At 36.7% G+C, this 21,299-nt stretch overlaps 1 protein-coding gene across 4 annotated transcripts in view; it reads left to right on the forward strand.

Annotated features, from left to right (window-relative positions):
- Nucleotides 1-21,299, forward strand: part of PHTF2 (putative homeodomain transcription factor 2) — a 120,673-nt gene that overhangs the window by 49,507 nt on the left and 49,867 nt on the right. For all 4 annotated transcript variants that reach the window (XM_044245890.1, XM_044245891.1, XM_044245892.1 and 1 more), the window contains exon 3: nt 16,813-16,869. In XM_044245890.1, the coding sequence (XP_044101825.1) occupies nt 16,813-16,869 (57 nt within the window). The remainder of the gene's footprint in view (nt 1-16,812; nt 16,870-21,299) is intronic.

The raw sequence follows: 21,299 nt of genomic DNA on the forward strand, positions 1-21,299 counted from the left end.
ACTCGGGACCCTGAGATCAAGATCGCACACTCCTCCAGCTGAGCCAGCCAGGTGCCCTGACAATTTCTTTATGTTAATATTTATTTTCCCAGTTGAAGTGAATTATAATTTACACTACGTAATGTTTAAATATCTCAAATCCTGGGCCATCTGGGTGGCTTAGTGGGTTAAGCCTCTGCCTTTGGCTCAGGTCATGATCTCAAGGTCCTGGGATTGAGCCCCACATGGGCCTCTCTGCTCAGTGGGGAGCCTGCTTCCCCTTCCTCCCCCCTTCCCCCATGCCTGCCTCTCTGCCTTCTTGTGATCTGTCAGATAAATAAATAAAATCTTAAATAAATAAATAAGTAAATAACGCAAATCCTTTGGGAAGTAGCTCTTACTAATAAGCAAGTTAATGTTAGGCCAATATTAAAATCAATTAATATGCACCCCCCCCAAAAGAAAAAGCAGAAGCAGTCTTCTGGATATAGAGATGAAAAGCCTGCTACCAGTCAAAACCTGATGGAGAAATGTTTTTCATTCCAATTCCCCTAGGATCTCAGGTCTTCGAGGTGTGTGCTTGTGTGTGTGTGTATTTCCCTTTAAACACTTGTCATGTTATTTTTATTTGAAGAAATTTTACAGAAATACAGGTAGTCCTTTTTAAAAAAACAGTTTTATTCAGTTTTATTGATGTACGGATAAGTGCCATAAAATTCACTTGTTTTAATTATCCAATTATAATTCTGACTGGGGTGCCAGGGTAAGCATCTGACTCTTGGTGTTGGCTCAGATGGTGCTCTCAGGGTTGTGAGATCTAGCCCTGCGTCAGGCTCCAGGCTCCTCAGTTGTAGCATGTTTGAGTACTTCAGTCCTTCTTGAATTGCCCAGTAGAATCTCATTGTGCCACATTTTTGTTTATTCACAATCGTTGGACATTTAAATTGTTTCTAGTTTTTGACTATTATGAGTAATGCAAGTATAAACATTTATGTACAGATCTTTGTATGAACATATATTTTCATTTCTTTTGGGTGGTTAAATAGAAGTAGAATTACCAGGTCATAACTGTCAAACCGTTTTTCTGCAGTGGCTGCTTCATTTTACATTCCCACAAGCAATGTGTGAGGATCTCCATATCCTTACCAATATGTTATTGTCTGCCTTTTGGTTATAGCCACTTTAATAGGTATGAAGTAGTGTCCCATAGGTTAATTGCATTGCTATTTCTTTTCATTGATTTTTTATTTGGGGTATTTTAAGTTTTGTTTGAAATAACTGTAGCTTTAGAAATCCTGGAAGAGACTTAAACTGATTGTCTTTGCCATGTGAAATACTGGTTTCCCAGAAGATTCCTACTCCATCCTGTGAAATAAAGTCTTTGAATTGTGATTTAAAATTGAGGTCTTAGGCACCTGGATGGCTCGGTTGGTTAAGCAACTGTCTTCAGCTCAGGTCTTGATCCCAGAGTTCTGGGAATCGAGTCCTGCATCAGGCTCCCAGCTCTGCGGGAAATCTGCTTCTCCCTCTTACCTCTGCTCTCATGCTTGCTCTGTCTATCAAATAAATAAATCTTCCAAAAAGTAAAATAAAATGAAATTTAAGTCTCTTCAGGTAAAATCAAAAGGAGAAGAGATTACTTGTCACAAAAACAATAATCAGTCTTAGTTGGTTGGCATATTACTGATTGTTTCTTTTTTTTTTTTAAAGATTTTATTTATTTATTTGACAGAGAGAGATCACAAGTAGGCAGAGAGACAGGCAGAGAGAGAGGAGGAAGCAGGCTCCCTGCTGAGCAGAGAGCCTGATGCGGGACTCAATCCCAGGACCCTGAGATCATGACCTGAGCTGAAGGCAGCGGCTTAACCCACTGAGCCACCCAGGTGCCCAGATTATTTCTGACTTTAGATCTGCTGTTGACTAGTTAAGTTGTAGGGATTTTGTTTTTGTTGTTGTTTTGTTTTGTTTTGTCTTGATCTTACCTATTATCATTAAATACTACTTCATTTTCCTGAAAGTGTGATGATAATTGATGAAGTAGTCATGGAATTTTTTTTCCCCTTTCTGGTATATCAAAGAAAAAATATCAAATAATAGATGTCACTTGGCAAAAAATACTTTTTTTCATATTCTTAGGTTGGGCAGTATAAGGTGTAGTAAAGTAAATATTTAATCTGCAGTTTGATGCAGTAAAACATTTATGGAATTTTCCTCTTGGTTTTACTAGACTGATGAAACCCTGTTTAAAGAATTTACAAGTTGGGCAGAACTTTGAAACAAGTTACATTTTTGGGTTAAATCATGCCCAGTACTTGTTACAGTTAAATGGTTCAGTTGAGAGGACATTATAAATATACACATTCATTTTAAGGAAATGTTTACTTTTCTTTTATTTTCCCCCTCAGTCTACCTAAAGTGCCTTGGTGGGGACTTTCCCCACTTTTCCAGGATGGTCTTTACCCTCCTCTATGCACAAGAAGTAATAAAGTTGGACTTTAAATTATAATCCCAAATACAAAGAAAAAATGATAGCTATTCTTAGGCATGCGATTAATTAAAAACAGATCTTGGCAAGTGAAAGAATGGATATATCTGAAATAGGTGGTATGTTTACTTAATTATTTTGTAAACAAATAGCTTGAAATGGTTTCTGCTACTAAGATATAGCAGTTTCTACAGATTGCTGTTATTTTGAGAAAAGACAGTTAAGATTTATCTTAGGAAGGTAACACTGTGTAATGGAAACCAAGACTATGGGCATCTGTGCCTGGAGAGGGGATCCAAATTACGTATCTTAATGGCTGTTTGATCATGGGCAAGTTGTTTCAATCTCTCTGAGACTCCATTTCTTTATCTTTAAAATAGGAGTGAAAATGTTGATTTATGAATAGTTTGTGAGAAAGTTCTAGCATAGTGTCTGAGAGCTTTTAAAATAAACATTTCCTTTCATGTTAATCAGTTTGTATTTGTACCACACACAGACACTCTATGAGTCTTAATAACATAGAAATCAGTCAGCTACAAAAAAAAAAACCCCAAAACAATAACAAAAACAAACAAACAAACAAATAAAACCCAAGGACCTTGAGGCCAGACATCTTTTGTTTGAATCTGGTTCTGTCATCTGCTGTCTTGTGACTTGGGGCAAGTTATAGAACTTGTCTTTATCTACTCAATTTTCTTTAAAATTGGAATAACACTGTTTATGTCAGGGATTGTTCCGAGGATTAAATGACTTTGTGTAAGTAAAGTGGTTGGCCCAGAGCTTCCTCTGACACCAGTGTTGTGCTGGGTGAGAAACAACAGGTGACATTTGTTGAGGACTCACTGTGTGCTACCGACTTTCCTAAGTACATGTGTGTAATCATCACAACAACCCTTTGAAATCGGCATTCCCGCCATCATCCTGATTTTACAACTAAGGAAACTGAGATTCAGTGAAGTCTAATAGTTTCCTTACAGCCACGCAGAAAATACCTAATAGAGCCAGAAATTTAAACCTAGCTACAACGGGCTATACAATCTACCCTCCTTAACTGATAATGAGTGATTCCACTCTCAACGTTATTTCCAAACCTGGCCTATTTCTTCTCGCCTGGCTGTGGGCTTTCAGATGGTTGTAGGTGATGGCATTAATTTTGCCTTTTGTGCCTCGTTCCCTGCCCGTGCTGTAGCCTGTGAGGGATAGAAAGTGTTGAATGAGTGAAGCAGCAATTACTGTTGATACTACCATTGTTTTAGCTTGAATGTGTTTATCTGTTGGTGGTCTTGTACATATACTGACTAGCTTGGTTTGGGCCAGTGTTATTTAACTGAGTAAATTAATTTTCATAGATGCTGTTCAGCTAAGTGAATTATGATGTCTGTTATTGCCAGAACCTTTTATTAGACTAGGTAGGAAGATGAAGTTCATGCTGTTTTGATGGTTTTCCCCCCCTTAAGTTCGATATATGAAATAAGAACCACAATGTTGTAAAATGAAGAGAAAGTAATTTGTGTTTGGTCTTTCACTGAGTTTCAACGATTTAGAAGCTAAAGAAGTGAAATCTTAATTTTTTTAAACTAAGCTATTCAATAAATAGCTTTTAAAAAGCCATTTTAAATAGTTTTATAGTTTTATTTTAACTATTTTTAATAAGATTAAATTTTTATTTAATAAATGAATTGTTGAGATAACATTTAATGAAAAATTCAAATAATTATTAAGTAATGTTAAATTTTAAGGGTTTGGTTTAAACCTGGGGATTAATATTACACGTTTATTAAATAGAACTTTAGTATTTACCCTGGATAATGTGTTTTGATCCTCTGTTTAATTCATGAAGTAAGGCACATTTGAATTATTTCATATGATTCATAAAAGCCACTAATGATCTTTTTTTCCTCATTAGCAGGGTTCTTCACAATTCATGATGCCAGGTTAGGTTAAGTGGAAAAGCAGAAGTTAAATTATCTTTGCCAAGATGATTTCTTGGGAAAGGTTATTAATTGGGCAGTACCTTGATTAATAAATCCACTGAGAATGTACTGCCATGTACCAGCAAGTTGGAAAATAAACAATCTTCTTAAATTATGCAGAGTGGTGTTGGTTTGCATTAACAGCAATGTTCTCATTAAAGTTGGGCCAGGAAAAAACACCACTGTGTTCTGCTTCTCCTTTTCACTACACACATCAGCTGCGCCAACAGCAACAGCCAACACCTGGGAAGGAAAGGCAATCCAGGCATGTGTTGGGCCCCTTAGCAGCAGAATTTCTAGAAACTTGTCTATAGGGCTTTATTTTTATTCTCCTGTGTTAGGCATCCGTCTCTGTTTCATTCATCTGACATTTGGAATGGGGAGAGAATCTGATTGGCTCAGCATGAGTCAGCTGTCTGGCTTTGGATCACTGTGGAGGAGGGGGTGTGTGCAGGATCCAATAGCACAGACCCAGCCCTTGGCAGCGCCCCTCACCAAATAGTAGGTCCCCAGTTCTTCATGCTTAGTGATTTTATGATTTTACTGAAGTATAAATGAGAGACAGGTATGGAATCAACTAGGTATTTGCTTTTTAAATCAAAAATTATGTTCTTATTAAAGATGGCAGCTTGGCATTTGAGGATTATTGAGAGACCCCTGAAATCACACTGTGTTGTGTAAATAGATCTGAAGGTTAATCTTTTTCCTCTCATGGGAACTGAGGGGGTACAGAGAACAGGTTTTAGATGAGACAGTCCATGTCTGCTTCTTTTTCTCATATGGCCAATCCCTGATGGTTGTTCTGAGAGCCAAAAGCTGATGCTGGCCTTCTCTCCTTGGCTTCCAGAACTTGGAGTTCTCCCAGTTCCAAACGTAGCCATTTACTGGTCTCCCTTCCCTCCCTTCCCCTGCTTTCCTGTGTGAACCATTTGAATTCCTTCCATTACCACCTAATGCAGTTTGAGTTACCCTTCTGCCACAAGAGTCCCATTTGGAATGTTGTTGTTTTCTGGGACACTTGGTTGGGGAAAATCATGAGGTTAACAGTAGGGCAGTTGTGTGATTTTACAGTTACCTGCATTTTTCACTTTTCCTATGATACTTTTTTATTTTAAGATTTATTTATTTGAGAGAGAGAAGACAGGAGGGGCAAAGGGAGAAGGGAGAAGAGAATTCTAAGCAGACTCCCTGCCAAGCGCCAAGCCCAGTGAGGAACTCAGTCCCATGTCCATGAGATCATTACCAGGCTGAAACCAAGTGTTAGATGCTTAACTGACTGTACTACCCAGGTGCCCCAGCATGTATTACTTTTAAATCATGATAAAAATAATTTTAAAAAATCAAGAGAAAATGAAAGCTAATATTGAAGTAATATCAAATGTTAGTTATTGGGTTAGATGCTTTCCAATACATTTTCTCAGGGAAAAGTACTGTGAGAGGGCAAGTCATTAAGATACCAGTTGCTGGGGGCACTTGGGTGGTTCAGTGGGTTAAAGCCTCTGCCTTTGGCTCGGGCCTTGATCCCAGGGTCCTGGGATCGAGCCCCAAGTCAGGCTCTCTGCTCTGCCTGCCTCTCTGCTTACTTGTGATCTGCTTCCTCCTCCTCTCTCTCTCTCTCTGCCTGCCTTTCTGCCTACCTGTGATCTCTGTCTGTCAAATAAATAAATGAAATCTTTAGAAAAAAAAAATAAACCAGTTGCTGCTGCACAAAATCAATTTAATTAACCATCATTATGAAAGTAAACATGGTTTTTTCCTATGAGTTAAAGAATAAAAATTTCAGCCAAGAAGTTACACCTTAATTTTTTAAAAAGTTATAACTTAATAACAAAGCTGTCAAACTCTGTTACTATAGAAGGGCAGATAGATTCCTGCATCCTAGGATATAAGGGGGGAAATGAGTTAAAGAACCAAGATGCTAAAATGCATACCAAGTGTCCCAGAAAACAACAACATTCCAAATGGACTCTTGTGGCAGAAGGAGCCCCAGAGTGTATTTAGTTTTCTGTTATCCTGTTTTCATGTAACCTACCAGAAGTATTTTCTCACATCACTGAATATCCTTTTAAAACACAATTTTAATGAGCGTAGTACTTTATTGTATAAATAAGCCATAATTTTTTCAACCCTTCCCCTGTTTACATACAGCATTCACGTCATTGAACTTATTTCTTTAATAGCTTTATAGGTAGAGATTTCTGAATAAACAGGGGTGAACGTTTTGAGGCTATCGAGACCTCAGTCTCCACATATGTAACCAGTCTCCTGTCTCAGCTGCCATTCCATTCTGTATATGGATACCCTTTTCATCTTGTTAAGACTTTTTATTTTAGACCTCTTCATCTTTTCTTGGGCTCTGACACCCACATTAGTATATTCTGCAATTGAATCTTTTCATCACCATGCATAGGTTTCATCTCCCTGTTTGTGCTGGGTTACAAAATGTGGTCATCTTTCTCACCCTGCTTGGGCTCTGAGTCCCCATAGCTCACAAGTCTCCCCTTTATACCCCACGTGGGCTGATAACCTCACACCTAGCCCATCCATGTGTCAGACACTGTCACACTCTTCTTAGGGCCTCCATGGTTTGTTCTGCCCTTTTTAATGACTTTAGCCCTAAATTGTTTCAGCAACGTAGTGGAAAGGGCAAGACCAAGGGAAAATAGAAGATTTCCTGAGGGGCCTTGCTGGGTACATAGCATTATGCCTCGTGTACTGGAGGTATTTGGTGACAGGGTGTGCGTGTGTGTGTTTGTTTCTTCCCCTCCTGATCCTGGTCTTGGTGGTAAAAGGAAAAATACAAACATTACCCAGTAGACTGATTCTAATACCAGCTCAGCTGTGTCTGCTCTTCGTGGTATCCCTAATCTAACCCTCTAGTTGACACTCTGGTTCTCCCTGACCTTTTTTATTGCTCCCATTCTCCAGAATCTAGGCTTCCATATCATGGCTAATGATTTTGCCTCCTATTTAAATGAGCCCAAGATTATTTAACATGAACTACCTACCTAACTGCCTCAGAACATTTCAATATTTCCAGCTCTTCTTATTTTACCTTCTTTCTTGAAACTCTTTTCTCCTTTGGCTTTTATTATAATGTATTTTCCCACTTTTCTTCTTTCCATTCTGAAAAAGTTTTCTAGTTTCCTTACCTGACTTTGATACATCTCCTCTCCAGGTGATTCTTACCTTTCTTTAAAAAAATGATTTTCTTGATCTCCTGAAGCTGTTCTACTTCCCTGGATTATCATTAACCACAAATTGTCCAAACACCTAGTTTTTGCTCCTCTAAGTTCCAGTTTTCATACCTTCCCTACTCTCTGACTCTAGCCCTGATTCCTAGCTGGCTTAGAGCTCCAGCAGTCTTTCTTTTCCAAATCTGTTTTTTTTTTTTTTTTAAGATTTTATTTATTTATTTGACAGAGATCACTAGCAGGCAGAGAGGCAGGCAAAGAGAGAGAGCGGGGGAAGCAGGCTCCCCGCTGAGCAGAGAGTCCAATGCAAGGCTCTATCCCAGGACCCTGAGATCATGACCTGAGCTGAAGGCAGAGGCCTAACCCACGGAGCCACCCAGACGCCCCTCAAATCTGTTTTTATTCTTTGTCATGTTTAATGATACTACTGCCGTCCTAGGTACTTAGGCTAGAAATTGTCATCTCTGTCTTTTTCCCATGGTGGCATATTCAGTAAGTTTCCCAATCTTGTATCTTTTACTTCACAAATACTGCTGTTTTTCAGACCATCTCTCACTTACATATAATACAGTAGTGCTTACTTGATTCTGCTTTGGATTATAACTAAATCTCTGAATATTTTTCTTTGGACCTGTAACTTCTTAGAGGCAGAGTCTATCATAATCATTTCTTTTTGTTGAATTAAAGAATACTCTTCAAGGCATTTTTCCAAACTTGAGTCAGTGTTTTACTCTATCATTAACTGGTTCTCCCTAGGCAATAGGAACTTGGTCATGAATCATGATTTGATTATATGTATGTGACCTGTGATGCACTTCTTAGGGTTAGTGCAGGAAAGGGTGTGTTTCTAGATAATGCATAAGTTGATAGAATATGTGGGCAGATTTTTAAGTGGCTTTTAACTATTATTACTTATACTTAATGGAATCTGTGCTGATTACCTAGATTTTAGTATCTGCAGATGATGTTTTCAGACTTCAGTGTTTCTGTCTGAATGTCAGAGGCTAGCTAGATATATATTTTAAAACTGATTGGATTCTAGAAATGTTTTCTTTCTTGAAAAATTGTATTCTTCCCCTCACCAAAAAATATTTTAATCTTTTTAAAAGTTTTATATTTTTACTCAAGCAGCTTTTCTTTTCTGTAGTTAACACGTTTGATTATATGACTCTGCTAGAAACTAATAGAAGAAATGAAGGACGGTTGAAGCAAAGAGGCTACAAAGAAACTCTTTGCTTATAATTATTCATATTTATTTCATGATTTAGACTTCTTCAGTTAAGATATCTTAACTTTCAATACTTACCCGTGTCCTCACCGCCCCCCCCCAAATTACACTAGAATTGTAGAAGAATGTTTTAATAGTTAGATTAAAAGGCTTCTATGATTTGGCTTTTCATGTTTTTTAGAGTTCTAAGAAAAGAATGATTCAGAAGAATTAAAGATTTGGTAAAACAATTCAGTAGTTGTTATACATTCAAAAGAGTTACTGGCTCTTGCCATGTCCTCAGACCATACCTTTTTGTCTGACATCATCCTTGTTCATACTTCATATCATATAATTAAGTGATTCAACTTCCCCATTTGTTCCTCATCGTTAAAGTCACCTGAGTGTCAGACTTCGATAGGTATGGGTACGTGTGCAAGCACATGATGGGCAATCACAAACATTGGGCAGTATGTTGATTAAAATAGGACATTGTGAAGAAACAAGAGAATAGAATAGGAGACCATATAAATGGAGAATTAAGGGGAACTGCTTTCAGGATAGTAGGTTAGAAACAGGGCTCTTCGGGAGCAGTTATAAGGACTGCCTTATAAGCAGTTGCAAAGTTATATGCCAGGCATTCAGTAGAGAAATCTGTTTGTAAGGTAGTAGTTACGAGCAAAGAACAGTGAAAACCTATTTGATAAACTGTGAGGGCTATACTTTGGAATTAAAACTTAAAAAAAAAAAAGTCTAAAGAATTAGTTTCTACTAATGCTAGGTGGGATTTATCTCAAAGCTTATCAATAATTCTAATAGTTCAGAGTAACCCTAATAGTTTCTTTAGTATGTTTTAGTCATGTGAATGGAGGTACTAGATCTGATTTCAGAATATCTGCTGTGGCAACATAATTTGGGGGATTATAGATAAAAGTTTTCTTTCATTGGATATCTTCTTCTCAGAGTCACTGTTCTGTTCAGTAACTTTAATTTTATTATATTGTTCAACACTTCAATTTCTCTTTTTTATCAACCTTGTTGAAATGAAAGTTACATTATTTAGGTGTCTGGGCACATTAGGTTTTGGGTGCTGACAGCCCTGTTTTCATTTATAAACTGAACAGTTCTTTAAAGTATAACATTGGTTTTAGTTAAGAAAATTACATTTATCTCCACACATGTTAATTTTGTTTTCTTCTTTGCATCTTTTGCTCAGGCATTTCTAGCTGCCTATTATTGGTTTGTTTTTTTTTCATAGGAGTAATGAGTCTTTTCTGTCCCCATACTCATACCTTCAAAATTGTGGCCATCCAAATCATCATTAGTGAATATTGTTATAAAAATTAATTTAACTATAGGTCAACCTTATCAACTTAAAAATGAGGTATTAAGGGCACCTGGGTGGCTCAGTTGGTTAAGCGACTGCCTTTGGCTCACATCATGATCCCAGAGTCCTGGGATTAAGTCCTGCATTGGGTTCCCATCTCCATGGGGAGTCTGCTTCTCCCTCTGACCTTCTCCCCTCTCATGCTCTCTCTTTCAAATAAATAAATAAAATCTTTTTTTAAAAATGCGGTATTAAGGGACGCCTGGGTGGCTCAGTTGGTTGAGCAGCTGCCTTCGGCCCAGGTCGTGATCCCAGCGTCCTGGGATCGAGTCCCACATCGGGCTCCTTGCTCGGCGGGGAGCCTGCTTCTGCCTCTGCCTGCCATTCTGTCTGCCTGTGCTCGCTCGCTCTCCCTCTCTCTCTCTCTGACAAATTAAAAAAAAAAAAAAATGCGGTATTAAGGCTTGTAGGGACTGACTTACCAAGAAGGGAAAGAGCTAATATTTAAAGACCACCAACTGTATATCAGACATCACCCTTTTTACATTCTAGTTTTATGAAATATGTTTTGTTGTCCCCATTTTACAGATGCTCAGAGGTCAAGAATCTTGCCAAGACCCTAAGACTGGTCATGATAGAGGCAGGATGAAAATCCACTTCTCTCGCATGGTTTGGTCTTTTCTTCTCTTGTCAGCAAACATTAAAGGCTGATCAACTAAGGCAATGAGGGAACAAAAGATTAAAAACCAACACTCCAAATATAACAAAGGGTATTTTCTGATTGATAACTTCTATTTTTATAAAAAGAAAAAAAAAGGACTCAAGGTTAAAATTTATCTTTAGTTGTATAGCTATTAAATCACTATTAAAATATGAGACTTGTCCTAAGTGTAAAAGCAATATGACATTTACCTATAAGGGTTTTGTAGTTGATGATAGATGTACAAAAAAATAGTCACAGAAAAAATAGAATGTATTTACTGTCACTTTAGAGATGGGAAAAATCAGCAAGGTCATGGGCATCTCTTTCTCTCTTCTTATTTATTTATTTGGATGAAGTTGTCTCAAGAAATTCTTGAGCTTTTGTATCCTTGTCATGCTTTTTAACATACACTCTTGCAACCAAAGGTGGACTACATTTGTCCTGGTATACGATTGGCCTCTGTTTATTGAGTGGGCCAAGCTAGGAAGGGATTTGAACTCTGTGTTTACTTTTTGAATTAAATTTGTTGTTTGTGGGTGCCTGGGTGGCTTAGTGGGTTAAAGCCTCTGCCTTCGGCTCAGGTCATGATCCCAGAGTTCTGGGATTGAATTCCACATCGTGCTCTCTGCTCAGCCGGGAGCCTGCTTCTCCATCTCTCTCTGCCTGCTTGTGATCTCTGTCAAATAAATAAATAAAATCTTTTAAAAAAATAAAATAGGGGCATCTGGGTGGCTCAGTGGGTTGAAGCCTCTGCCTTTGGCCCAGGTCATAATCCTGGGGTCCTGGGATTGAGCCCCACATTGGGCTCTCTGCTCAGTAGGAAGCCTGCTTCCTCCTTTCTCTCTCTCTGCCTGTCTCTCCGCCTACTTGTGATCTCTCTCTCTCTCTCTGTAAAATAAATAAAATCTTAAAAAAATAATAAAATAAATTTGATGTTTGTGAGAATAGCTTGCTTTTCATTGTTTCTGAAATGAGGTTCCAAAAAAAGAAACTGAGCATGATTGAAGTAGGAAAAATTACGATTTTGATATATATTATTATGGTCTATCTGTTCATTTGCTGAGAAAATGAGGTGCTTAAAATATGTGTCCAAATCTGGGCCTCCATTTGCCCTGCTTATATTTATTTGTGAACTCTAAATCTTTTATCTAAGCACTTAATCTAATTAAACTATTGGTAACTACCTTTTTGAAGCAAGACACCTTCTCTTTAGCCTCTTGATATTTGAGCCACTGCTGTTCTGAATGTGATGACCTAAGAGGTAATCAGATCACCTAAGAGTAGCTTTTCAAATTGTTTTTCAGATGTTTCTTTTCTAGAATGATATGTGTTTCCCATTTCACCATCTAATTGTCTAGGTTTTAACATTTGTACTCTTGATACCATCATATTCATTACAAAATTTTTTTTTCTTGGAAGCCTGAATCTGGTAGACAGACTTTTCTCGATTTACCAATCTTCTACTCCCTCACGCCTCCTCCCATACATTTATATTTAATGTAACATTAGCTACATTAATTTCAGATTTATACAATATACGTTTTCCTTTTATGATAGCCTTCAGGTCAGAAAATATCTATAGCATTCATTTAATTGAATTTCAGTTCACTTGATATTACTATAATGTCTTAATTACTTCTCATTTTTTCCTTAAAAAAATTTTTTTTACCACTTTCAGAATGCTTTTCCCTCAATTATCTATTTATTTATTCAGTTTGGTTTTTAATCAGCCTTAACTTCTGTAAAGGTGCAAAGTTCATTTGTAAAAATAGGAGGAAAGAAAATACTAGAAATAATTGATGAGAAAACAGATAGTAGAGATGGAGAAGATAGCAAATAAAGATATTTGCATCTTATAGCTTCAATCTTAGTAGTTGAAGTAGTTGGCTAGATGTTCTGCCAGAAGAGGTAATGCTCATAGTACTTAGGAATTAAAACCTGTGGGAAGGAAATTTAGAATTGTCCTTTCTGTCATTATGGAAAGTATTCTAAGAGATCAATATAGAATTGTCAGACATGCTGTTGAAGATGCAGGAGTAATTTATAAAGGGCAAAGTGTTGGGTCTAGGACCAGGTTTAAAAAAAAAAAAAAAAAAAAAAGGTCAGCTCTAGTTGGGCTAAGAGGACACTGAGGCTTAAGAGGCTTAAAGTGTCCATGGCATCTGTGGGATTAAGAACCAAAGTGCTAATAAGATTGCTTACCATAGCCAGGCACCAGAGAATGAACTTTCTTAATATGTACCAAGCTGTTGCCTGCACATCAAATGTAAATCAGGATTTCAGAGTCTTCTCTCCTAATAAGAGAGAAGCAATGTTTTTCCCAGATATCGGTTATGAAGAATGGGTTGGAAAACCGTTGTACTACTCATACACTATTTGCCTTGGTATTTGTAGGTCTGTCTACTAAGAAAACATTATTTATACATATATCCTGTATGTCCTTTTGTCTCCATAGAATGTTGGGCACTGTTCTAGACACCCAAATAGTGGAGGCATTGTTGGGGGCAGGGGAGAATCATTAGGAGTAGCGGAATTATGGAAGTAGTCAACATATTACATAATATTCTTTTCCTAGTTGAAGAATGTAGTATCTGATTAAAGTTTCTGTTCTCCTAGGCAAATGTTACTGCTGAGATTCCTTTACTCTTTTGTATGGCATTTAAAAAATAAGGAAATTTTTTGTCCTGAGATTTTGCAGAGAACTATAATTGAACTCAGCTTTGTGATTTAATTTTATGTAGAAGAAATAAGAAAAGAAAAGAAACAGTTTCAAGTTTAGATGATTTAGTCAGATCTGCCAAGTGTCTGTGTCAGAGGTTGAATAGAACCAGAACCTTTAGAACATTTGTTGAGTTATTTGCTTTTAATTTTGTTAGCACAGCTCTGCAAGTTATCCTTCATCCCTAACCCTAAGTCTTGAGCAGATGGTTCTTAAAGTTTCACTTCTTTTCTTCCTCTGTGTCGACTAACCAGAAGATTGTTTCTTACAGGAGAATAGCTTGACCTCAGCTGCAGGTGTTCTGATCTATCTTGACAGATTTCATTGTGCAGTTAAATGAGGCTTTAGATCAGAAGGGGTCTTTAGAATTCCTTCCCTGTCCCTTCTGGCATCGTGCCACCACCCTGATTTCAGGAGACCTTTGATGTGCCACACATACATCCCAAGAAACAGATAATTTTCAGACACAATTCAGTCTGAATTTATACTTAAGACTAATTTGTTAATGGCATGTGCATTATTAAGCAGAGCCATGACCAGGTAAAATACCTGCATTTAGGTTCATGGCACCCTCACACTGTTTTTCAAGAAAGTGGTCTATTTGCTCATGTAACTGAAAGGTCTATCTGGTAGTGTTTTTAAAACAAAATATGTCCTCTGCAAAGGAAAACTGATGTCTCCCCTGGAAAGACATTTAACTGCTTGTAATTGAAAGTGACATTTATCTAGTTTGAAAAAAAGGGGGGGGTTAAGATCCCACATTCTATTACAGTGAAAGCTGTTCTTCCTCTAACCCATCAAATCTTTGGGAGGAAAAATGAACTCCAATAAAATAAGCCATCTTTATCCTTTTTATAAGATTGTACCTCACAACCACTGCCCTTTTTTAGAGTTATTTACAAGTATTATTTACAAGTATTGCTATTTACAAGTACCTCAGCCTTCAAAAACTTTTCCACTTTTAGCCACCTCTTCCCCACAGGATTTGTTAGACTTTCTGAGCCTTTTTAAGTCTGGAGCTCTTGCGTACCATGCTGGGATTGCATCAGACCTATGTAGGCCAAGGACTGACATGCATTTCTGATTTGGTCTTTTGCATATGCATTATTTTGTTTTCCCTTATTTTAAAATTGTGGGACATACATTTCCATGTCCATATTCTTGTCATCTTGACATAAAAATAGAGTTCTTTTTAAAGAGAATTTAGTGCATTCTTTTGTATGTGAAAACAAAATACTGCCAGAATAATCATTAAAACATATCAGTACCTGTTCTTTATTAGTTTGGGTTTTTGTTTCACTAAACAGCATACAGTGCCATTGAAATCGTTGCACATTTTAAAAATAAGGTTTGATTGAATTAAACTCAGTCATTCTGAATTATCAAGTTAGAGGAGAATTGCTCCTGTAGAATTTTGTGTTCCCATATTTATCTTTTTTGATTTTTAAAGAAGATGATTGATTGAATTTAAAATTTAGGAGGGTAAAAGACAACTAGTTACTGCAGGTCAGCTCTGCCATTAAGTCCAACCAGTTGGTTATTGCTAATCTGTCCTACTTTAGAGAGAGAGACTCCTGGCAATTTTGGTTACATGTACGTGAGTTGTTCAGTCCATGTGGCTTGGTCTAGGTGTCGTAAGATTTTAATTTGCAGGGTATAGTATATCACAAAGTGATTTTTAAAAATAAGAAAGGAGGGACGCCTGGGTGGCTCAGTTGGTTAAGTGACTGCCTTCGGCTCAGGTCATGATCCCGGCATCCTGGGATCGAGTCCCACATCGGGCTTCTTGCTCGGCAGGGAGCCTGCTGCTCCCTCTGACTCTGCCTGCCACTCTGTCTGCCTGTGCTCTCTCTCTCTGACAAATAAATTAAAAAAAAAAAAAAAGAAAGGAGTCACAGGAAGTTGATGAAAAAGAAAAGGATTTAAAGGACTGGAGAAGTTAGTATGAATAAGATGATATGTAAGAGCGAATAATCAAAATGAAAGGCACTTATGGAGTCATGTAATCATTTTATTCTACCCCCTTGATGTCTGTCTTTAAACCAGCTTGGATTCTCAATTTCTCATTTCTTGAAACAAGATTTTAACGAGTGTTATAGATAAAAATTCTTTTGGGTAGAATGATGTCATGAGTCAGAAAATACTCTTTACTGAATATCCTCATAATACCTCTGCCTGAATCTGGTCTCTATCTGTCTCATCTAGTAATTAACTGAAGTAATTTTAATTTCTCAGAATTCTAGTTTTCAATTAATGCTAAAAGTGAAAATCCTCAGTTAAAACTATAAGCTAATGACCCACTTCCGTGTCCTGTTGGACACTGGGGACAATCTGTGTTAACAGCAAAGAACTTAGAGACAGACAGTAAGAATGGTTTGTTCATCCTGCCCAGGTGAAGGTGTAGTTCGAGAACTTTACAGCATCTGAGAGTGATGGGCATAGAAGCTAAAAGGAATTCTACTTCCTAATATTTACCCTGCATCTTCAATCACTTTCAAGACTTTTCTAGTTTAAACTGTAAGCCAAGTGGTAATTTTGATCTATATGCTTATGAATTTTTAATTCTCTAGAACATTCGTATTTTCTTTTTTTAAAGTTTTTGAAACTTATTTGAGAGAGAGAGAATGAGAGAGAAAGAGAGCATGAGAGGGAAGAGATCAGAGGGAGAAGCAGACTCCCTGCCAAGCAGGGAGCCCAATGTGGGACTTGATCCTGGGACTCCAGAATCATGACCTGCGCTGAAGGCAGTTGCTTAACCAACTGAGCCACCCAGGTGCGCCCATTTGTATTTTCTTTAAAAATAACTCCATAGGATTTATTATTGGTAGTTTTTTCTTGGAGGTACCAGAGCTATGTTTATTTTAAATAAAGGATTCCCTTAGGGCAGTGGTTCTCAAACTTTAGTAGTGTATCAGAATCATCTAGAGGAATTTTTAAAACGCAGATAGTTGGGGCCACAGCCATATGACTGAGCAGCTTTGGGGTGAGGCCAGAGAGTTGGCATTTTCAGCAAGTTCCCACATGATGCTAAAACTGCTGGTCCTGAAGCTGTACCTTTGAGAACTACTGCAATACAATATTGATCCCAGAAGTCTGAGGTAAAGCTGAACGTACTTGGTGCTGAATGAACGCAGAGTTGCTTATAATGCAAGCAGAGTTATAGCTATTGGACAGGTACCAACAAAGATCATTTAATGCAATATTGTATTTTATTTATTTACATAGATTGGAGCATATGATCAACAAATATGGGAAAAATCTGTCGAGCAAAGAGAAATCAAGGTAACAAGTTTATTTCATTTCATATATTCTGAAACATAGTTCTATAAATTGATTGTTAACCACATTTTGTCTTTTATCTTCCCATACACTTTTAAGGTATAAATATTACTTATTCTATCCAAACTTTTAAATACAGAGGTAAACTCTTATGCTGGTGGAGTCATGTGTCTTTACCTCTGATGGGTTTTTTTGTTTGTTGTTTTGTTTTTTGCTTTTTAGCATCCTCTGTTCTTTTTAAAATTATTTTCTAATGATTATTTTTTATCAGCTCTCTTCCCCTTTCACTTGTCACCTTATACTTCTAGTTTGCTTTTCCTCCCCTTTGATGCTGTCATTGCTCTGTACAGTTTATTAAACTGGTAAGTATTTCAGGACTTTTCCCGCCTGAGTGGTCCTGTCAAGTGCTGCTCTGCTTCATTGAGATCTGCTTTTGGTGCTACTAACAAAATGACTTGGACGCAAGTAGAGCCGCTGAAGAGTTGGTCATTTTTAAAAAGAACTTAAGAACGTAAAGCATTTAATAGAAATGTTTTTGTAGTAGGTGGTTTCTTCTTAAACATGTAATCACTTATGCTGATAAGACATTCTCATGGGCTACCTTTCTAGCATGAAAACTATTTTTTCACTAAACTTGTTCTGTTTCTTAGCAATTGCTCCTTTTTGATAATAAGAGTTATATTTTTCATTTGCATAGATAATACTAATCTGTGTGTTCCTGCACGAGCTAAATTTAATCTGAGCCCAGAGAATGTTACTTCAGTGGCTTGACATTTTCTATTTTGTATGACAAGGTTTATGTTAGATTGGAAACCTGTGTCTATAGTTTCTTAAAAATCTGTCAAAAAAAAAAATCTCAGTGTTTAAACAACTTAGTCATCTATAATAAAGAGCAAGATTCTTTGCCATTGGTCAGTTTTAATCTTTAAACTATTTTCAGGAAGAATTTAAGTTGCTGTAAGCACCTGCTATGTGTTAAATACAGGATTAAATCATGGGAAAGATGGAATGGATTATAATTGTGTAGATGAGATTCATAATTACAAATGAGATCGATTCAGTTTAGGTCTCTGTTGGGGACTGCAGGGGGAAGCAGCCCTGGGGAGGTTAGGAAAGATTTTCAGAGGAAGTGACTCATCAGCTGAGTTTGACAAACATTGGGGAGAATGAGGAAAACATTCCAGACAAAATGAAGAGCATATGAAAATAAACATGCAGGAAAGAAGGAACAGGACTGACTGAGGAATCCTCAAGGAACTTGCCTGGTAATGGGTTGGATGGAGGAAGGAGATTGGGGTGGTTGGTCATGAATCTAGAAAGGAAAATGGGAGTCAGGGGCTTAACTGACTCACCTGGGAGAGTCTGAACATAATCTGGAAAATGATGAGGGTTACATTGAAGGATTTTAAACAGAAAAAGTTACCTGATTAAATTTGTGTTTTAGAAACTTCACTCAGGCGTGGTGAGAAATACTAGAAGAGGAACAGATTTGTAAATTGTGCTTTAGAAATACTCAGGTGGTACTTGGGAGGGAGATTTGGGAGTCCTCGGTGTGAAAGTGTGTGTATATCAGTATGTATATGTGTGCTATACACATTTATTTATAACACATTATATCAATACAACTGTAGGAGTGCGATTTACACTGGCTGATGACAGGAAAAGGCTGAGAACAGAACCCTGGGAAACAACATTTAATGAATAGGTAAAGGAAGAGATAAAAGGGAAGGAGGTAAGAGATCCATGAGACAGTAGTCTGGCAAGAGTATTGTGCAGAGTAAGGATACTCAAGGAAGCAAAGAGCAGCATGCAGGTTTATAAGAGGCCTTGAAACCGTTTAAGCCGCTCATCAGAAAATACTACATTCCTCACTTTCAGAACTATTTTAATGCCTAAACAGAAGTTAGGGTAACAGAGGATTATGTTAGCCGTTCCTTGATGCACTGACAGGGTGAACTTGGAGAAGGCTAAGATCTGTAATTTTTTTCTGAAGTATGTCTCCCTTTAAAGATAGTGTTTTATAATAGTAAGTGAAGAAGTAAAAGCAGTATTAAAGCTTACTCTTATTATTTTGGATTAAATAAAGGGGTCACTTTGTTGATAAGCCTGAAACATTCCCTTGTGGAGGCAAACTGTTTATAGTGTAAAATAATTTTGCATTTATTCTAAGGAAGGTAGAGATACAACCGTGGTCTGTTAATATTAATATTTGATTTAAAAAGAAACCCAAAACACTGTACCTCATCCTTAGAAAACACTATACAGAATGCGTTTGTCCTCTCTCTTACTGTCCTCTCTTACTGTCACAGCAGTGAGCAGCAACTAAAGAAACCAAAGAAAGCCGTGAGAATATATTCCTTGGAAATGTCTATTTTTTTAAATTGAAGACCTTAGTTGATATTGCTAAAGTCTTTTCTAAGTTGCAAATTATTTTTTTTCTTAAACATTTTAGAAATTATAACCCAAAACTTCCATTTTCTGTTCACCTTGACCCAAATTTAAAAGTAAATGGAATTTCCCCCAGTTTTAGTACTTACTAGAGTTATAAATCTTTAATAAAAAAAGAAGCATGCTATTTAAAATCATTATAGAGGAAAAACAGGATGGGGAAACTAAATAGGATTTCTGGAAAGTGAAACTGATGGTTATGTCCTTTGGTGGAATAGCAGTATTATAATAGTTCCATCCATGGGATGTCTGCATCGTTGAACAGAAGTACTTTCTAAATTTAAACAGCTGTTATAAGCTTTTTGACTCAATACTATCTGTGTACTTACAGATTTTAAAAAATTCAAAATTTCATATAATTTGTGTTATTGTGCCTTAGGAATGTAATCTCAGAGTTTAAGTGTATATTCAATAAAGAATATATTACTTGGATTTCTTGGAGATTATATTTATAGTGCCTGATTGTTTCTACTTTCTAGTTAAGTCAGTAGTTGCTAAAATCTTTTCTTTTGAACTTAGCTTTCATTTTTTGTTTGTTCATGTAAACTTTTTGATGGTCAGTAATGATGGTCCTGAAAGCTATGCCATTTTGCATGAATATAGTGTATTCTAAACCAACTTAAAATTTTCCAGCTTAAAATATCTACATAATTAAAATCAGATCTTACGAATGCTTACATATGGGTGCTAATATCTTTTGTGTTTAAAATCATTAATGTTAGATGATATATCAGTGAAGTTTTTCTTTGTTTTTCTTATTTTAAACTCTCTAAATATTCTGATATGTTACCGTGAAGGTGAGTTTTATCAAAGCTGGCAATTAGAAAAAAATATAATAAATAGTTAAGTGTCTGACTCTTGATTTTTGGCTCAAGTCATGATCTTAAGGTTGTGAGATCGAGCCCTATGTCAGTCTCTGCTGGGCATGGAGCCTGTTTAAGATTCGTGCTCTCCCTCTCCTTCTACCTCCTCCTTCCCCTGTTCATGTGCACATACTTTCTCTCTCTAAATAAATAAATAAATAAATAAAACCGGCAATTGTACTGTGACTCTACAGTGTAGCTCAAACTAAAGTTTTAATAAAATATTAAATAGGAAATGAACCACATATGAAAGAGGTCAAGAAGAATGAACATGTTGAAAAACAACACAATTGCATAAATCAAGTTAATTTACTGTTCCTCTCATAAGAACTTTAAATTCTTTAAACAACATGATAAAAATTTTAGGTATACAGCAGTAAATTAAGCTTCAGATTTGTCATAAAACATTGGCAATAAGATTATTTACAAATTATGTGAAAAATAATGTATAAAAGAAGTAAATCAAAATATGTAGTACTGTTAAAAAATGTTGGCAGTAATAAAGGTTAAATCTCAAATTTCATACCAAATTTAAATAGTTCTCTATTAATGAAATTTTGTTTTTACATGTATGTATTATTTGAATTGCTTTTCCAGTTTGCAAAATACTGGGGATGATTCAGTCTGCGAGCCACTCTATCATGAATTAAAATGGGAAATAAAGTACAGATGCAGTCAGGTCTCATTAATTCATAGGAGTTACATTCTATAAAGTCAGCATGAACACTGAATTAGTAGATACTGAGCATTTCTCCACCTCTAGTCACACTTTATCAAGTGATCAGTACATATCCTTGTTTTATGTATGTTTCTGTTGAAAGACACCTTGTTTAATAGATGTTGTTGCTGCATTAACAACTGAACTCATGGCCAATGACACTGTAACTCAAGCCCAAACATAGCTCATCTAGCACACATCTTCTCAGTGAGGCACATCACAGCCTTCTTTACACGTAGGAACACTAGACCACTAGACCGCACTTCAGTACTGTGCTTGAGGTCCATTTTTTTTTTTTAAGATTTTATTTATTTATTTGAGAGAGAGAGACAGTGAGAGAGAGCATGAGCGAGGAGAAGGTCAGAGAGCGAAGCAGACTCCCCATGGAGCTGGGAGCCTGATGT

The sequence above is a fragment of the Neovison vison genome, chromosome 4 (genome assembly GCF_020171115.1).
Source record: "Neovison vison isolate M4711 chromosome 4, ASM_NN_V1, whole genome shotgun sequence".
NCBI lineage: Eukaryota > Metazoa > Chordata > Mammalia > Carnivora > Mustelidae > Neogale > Neogale vison.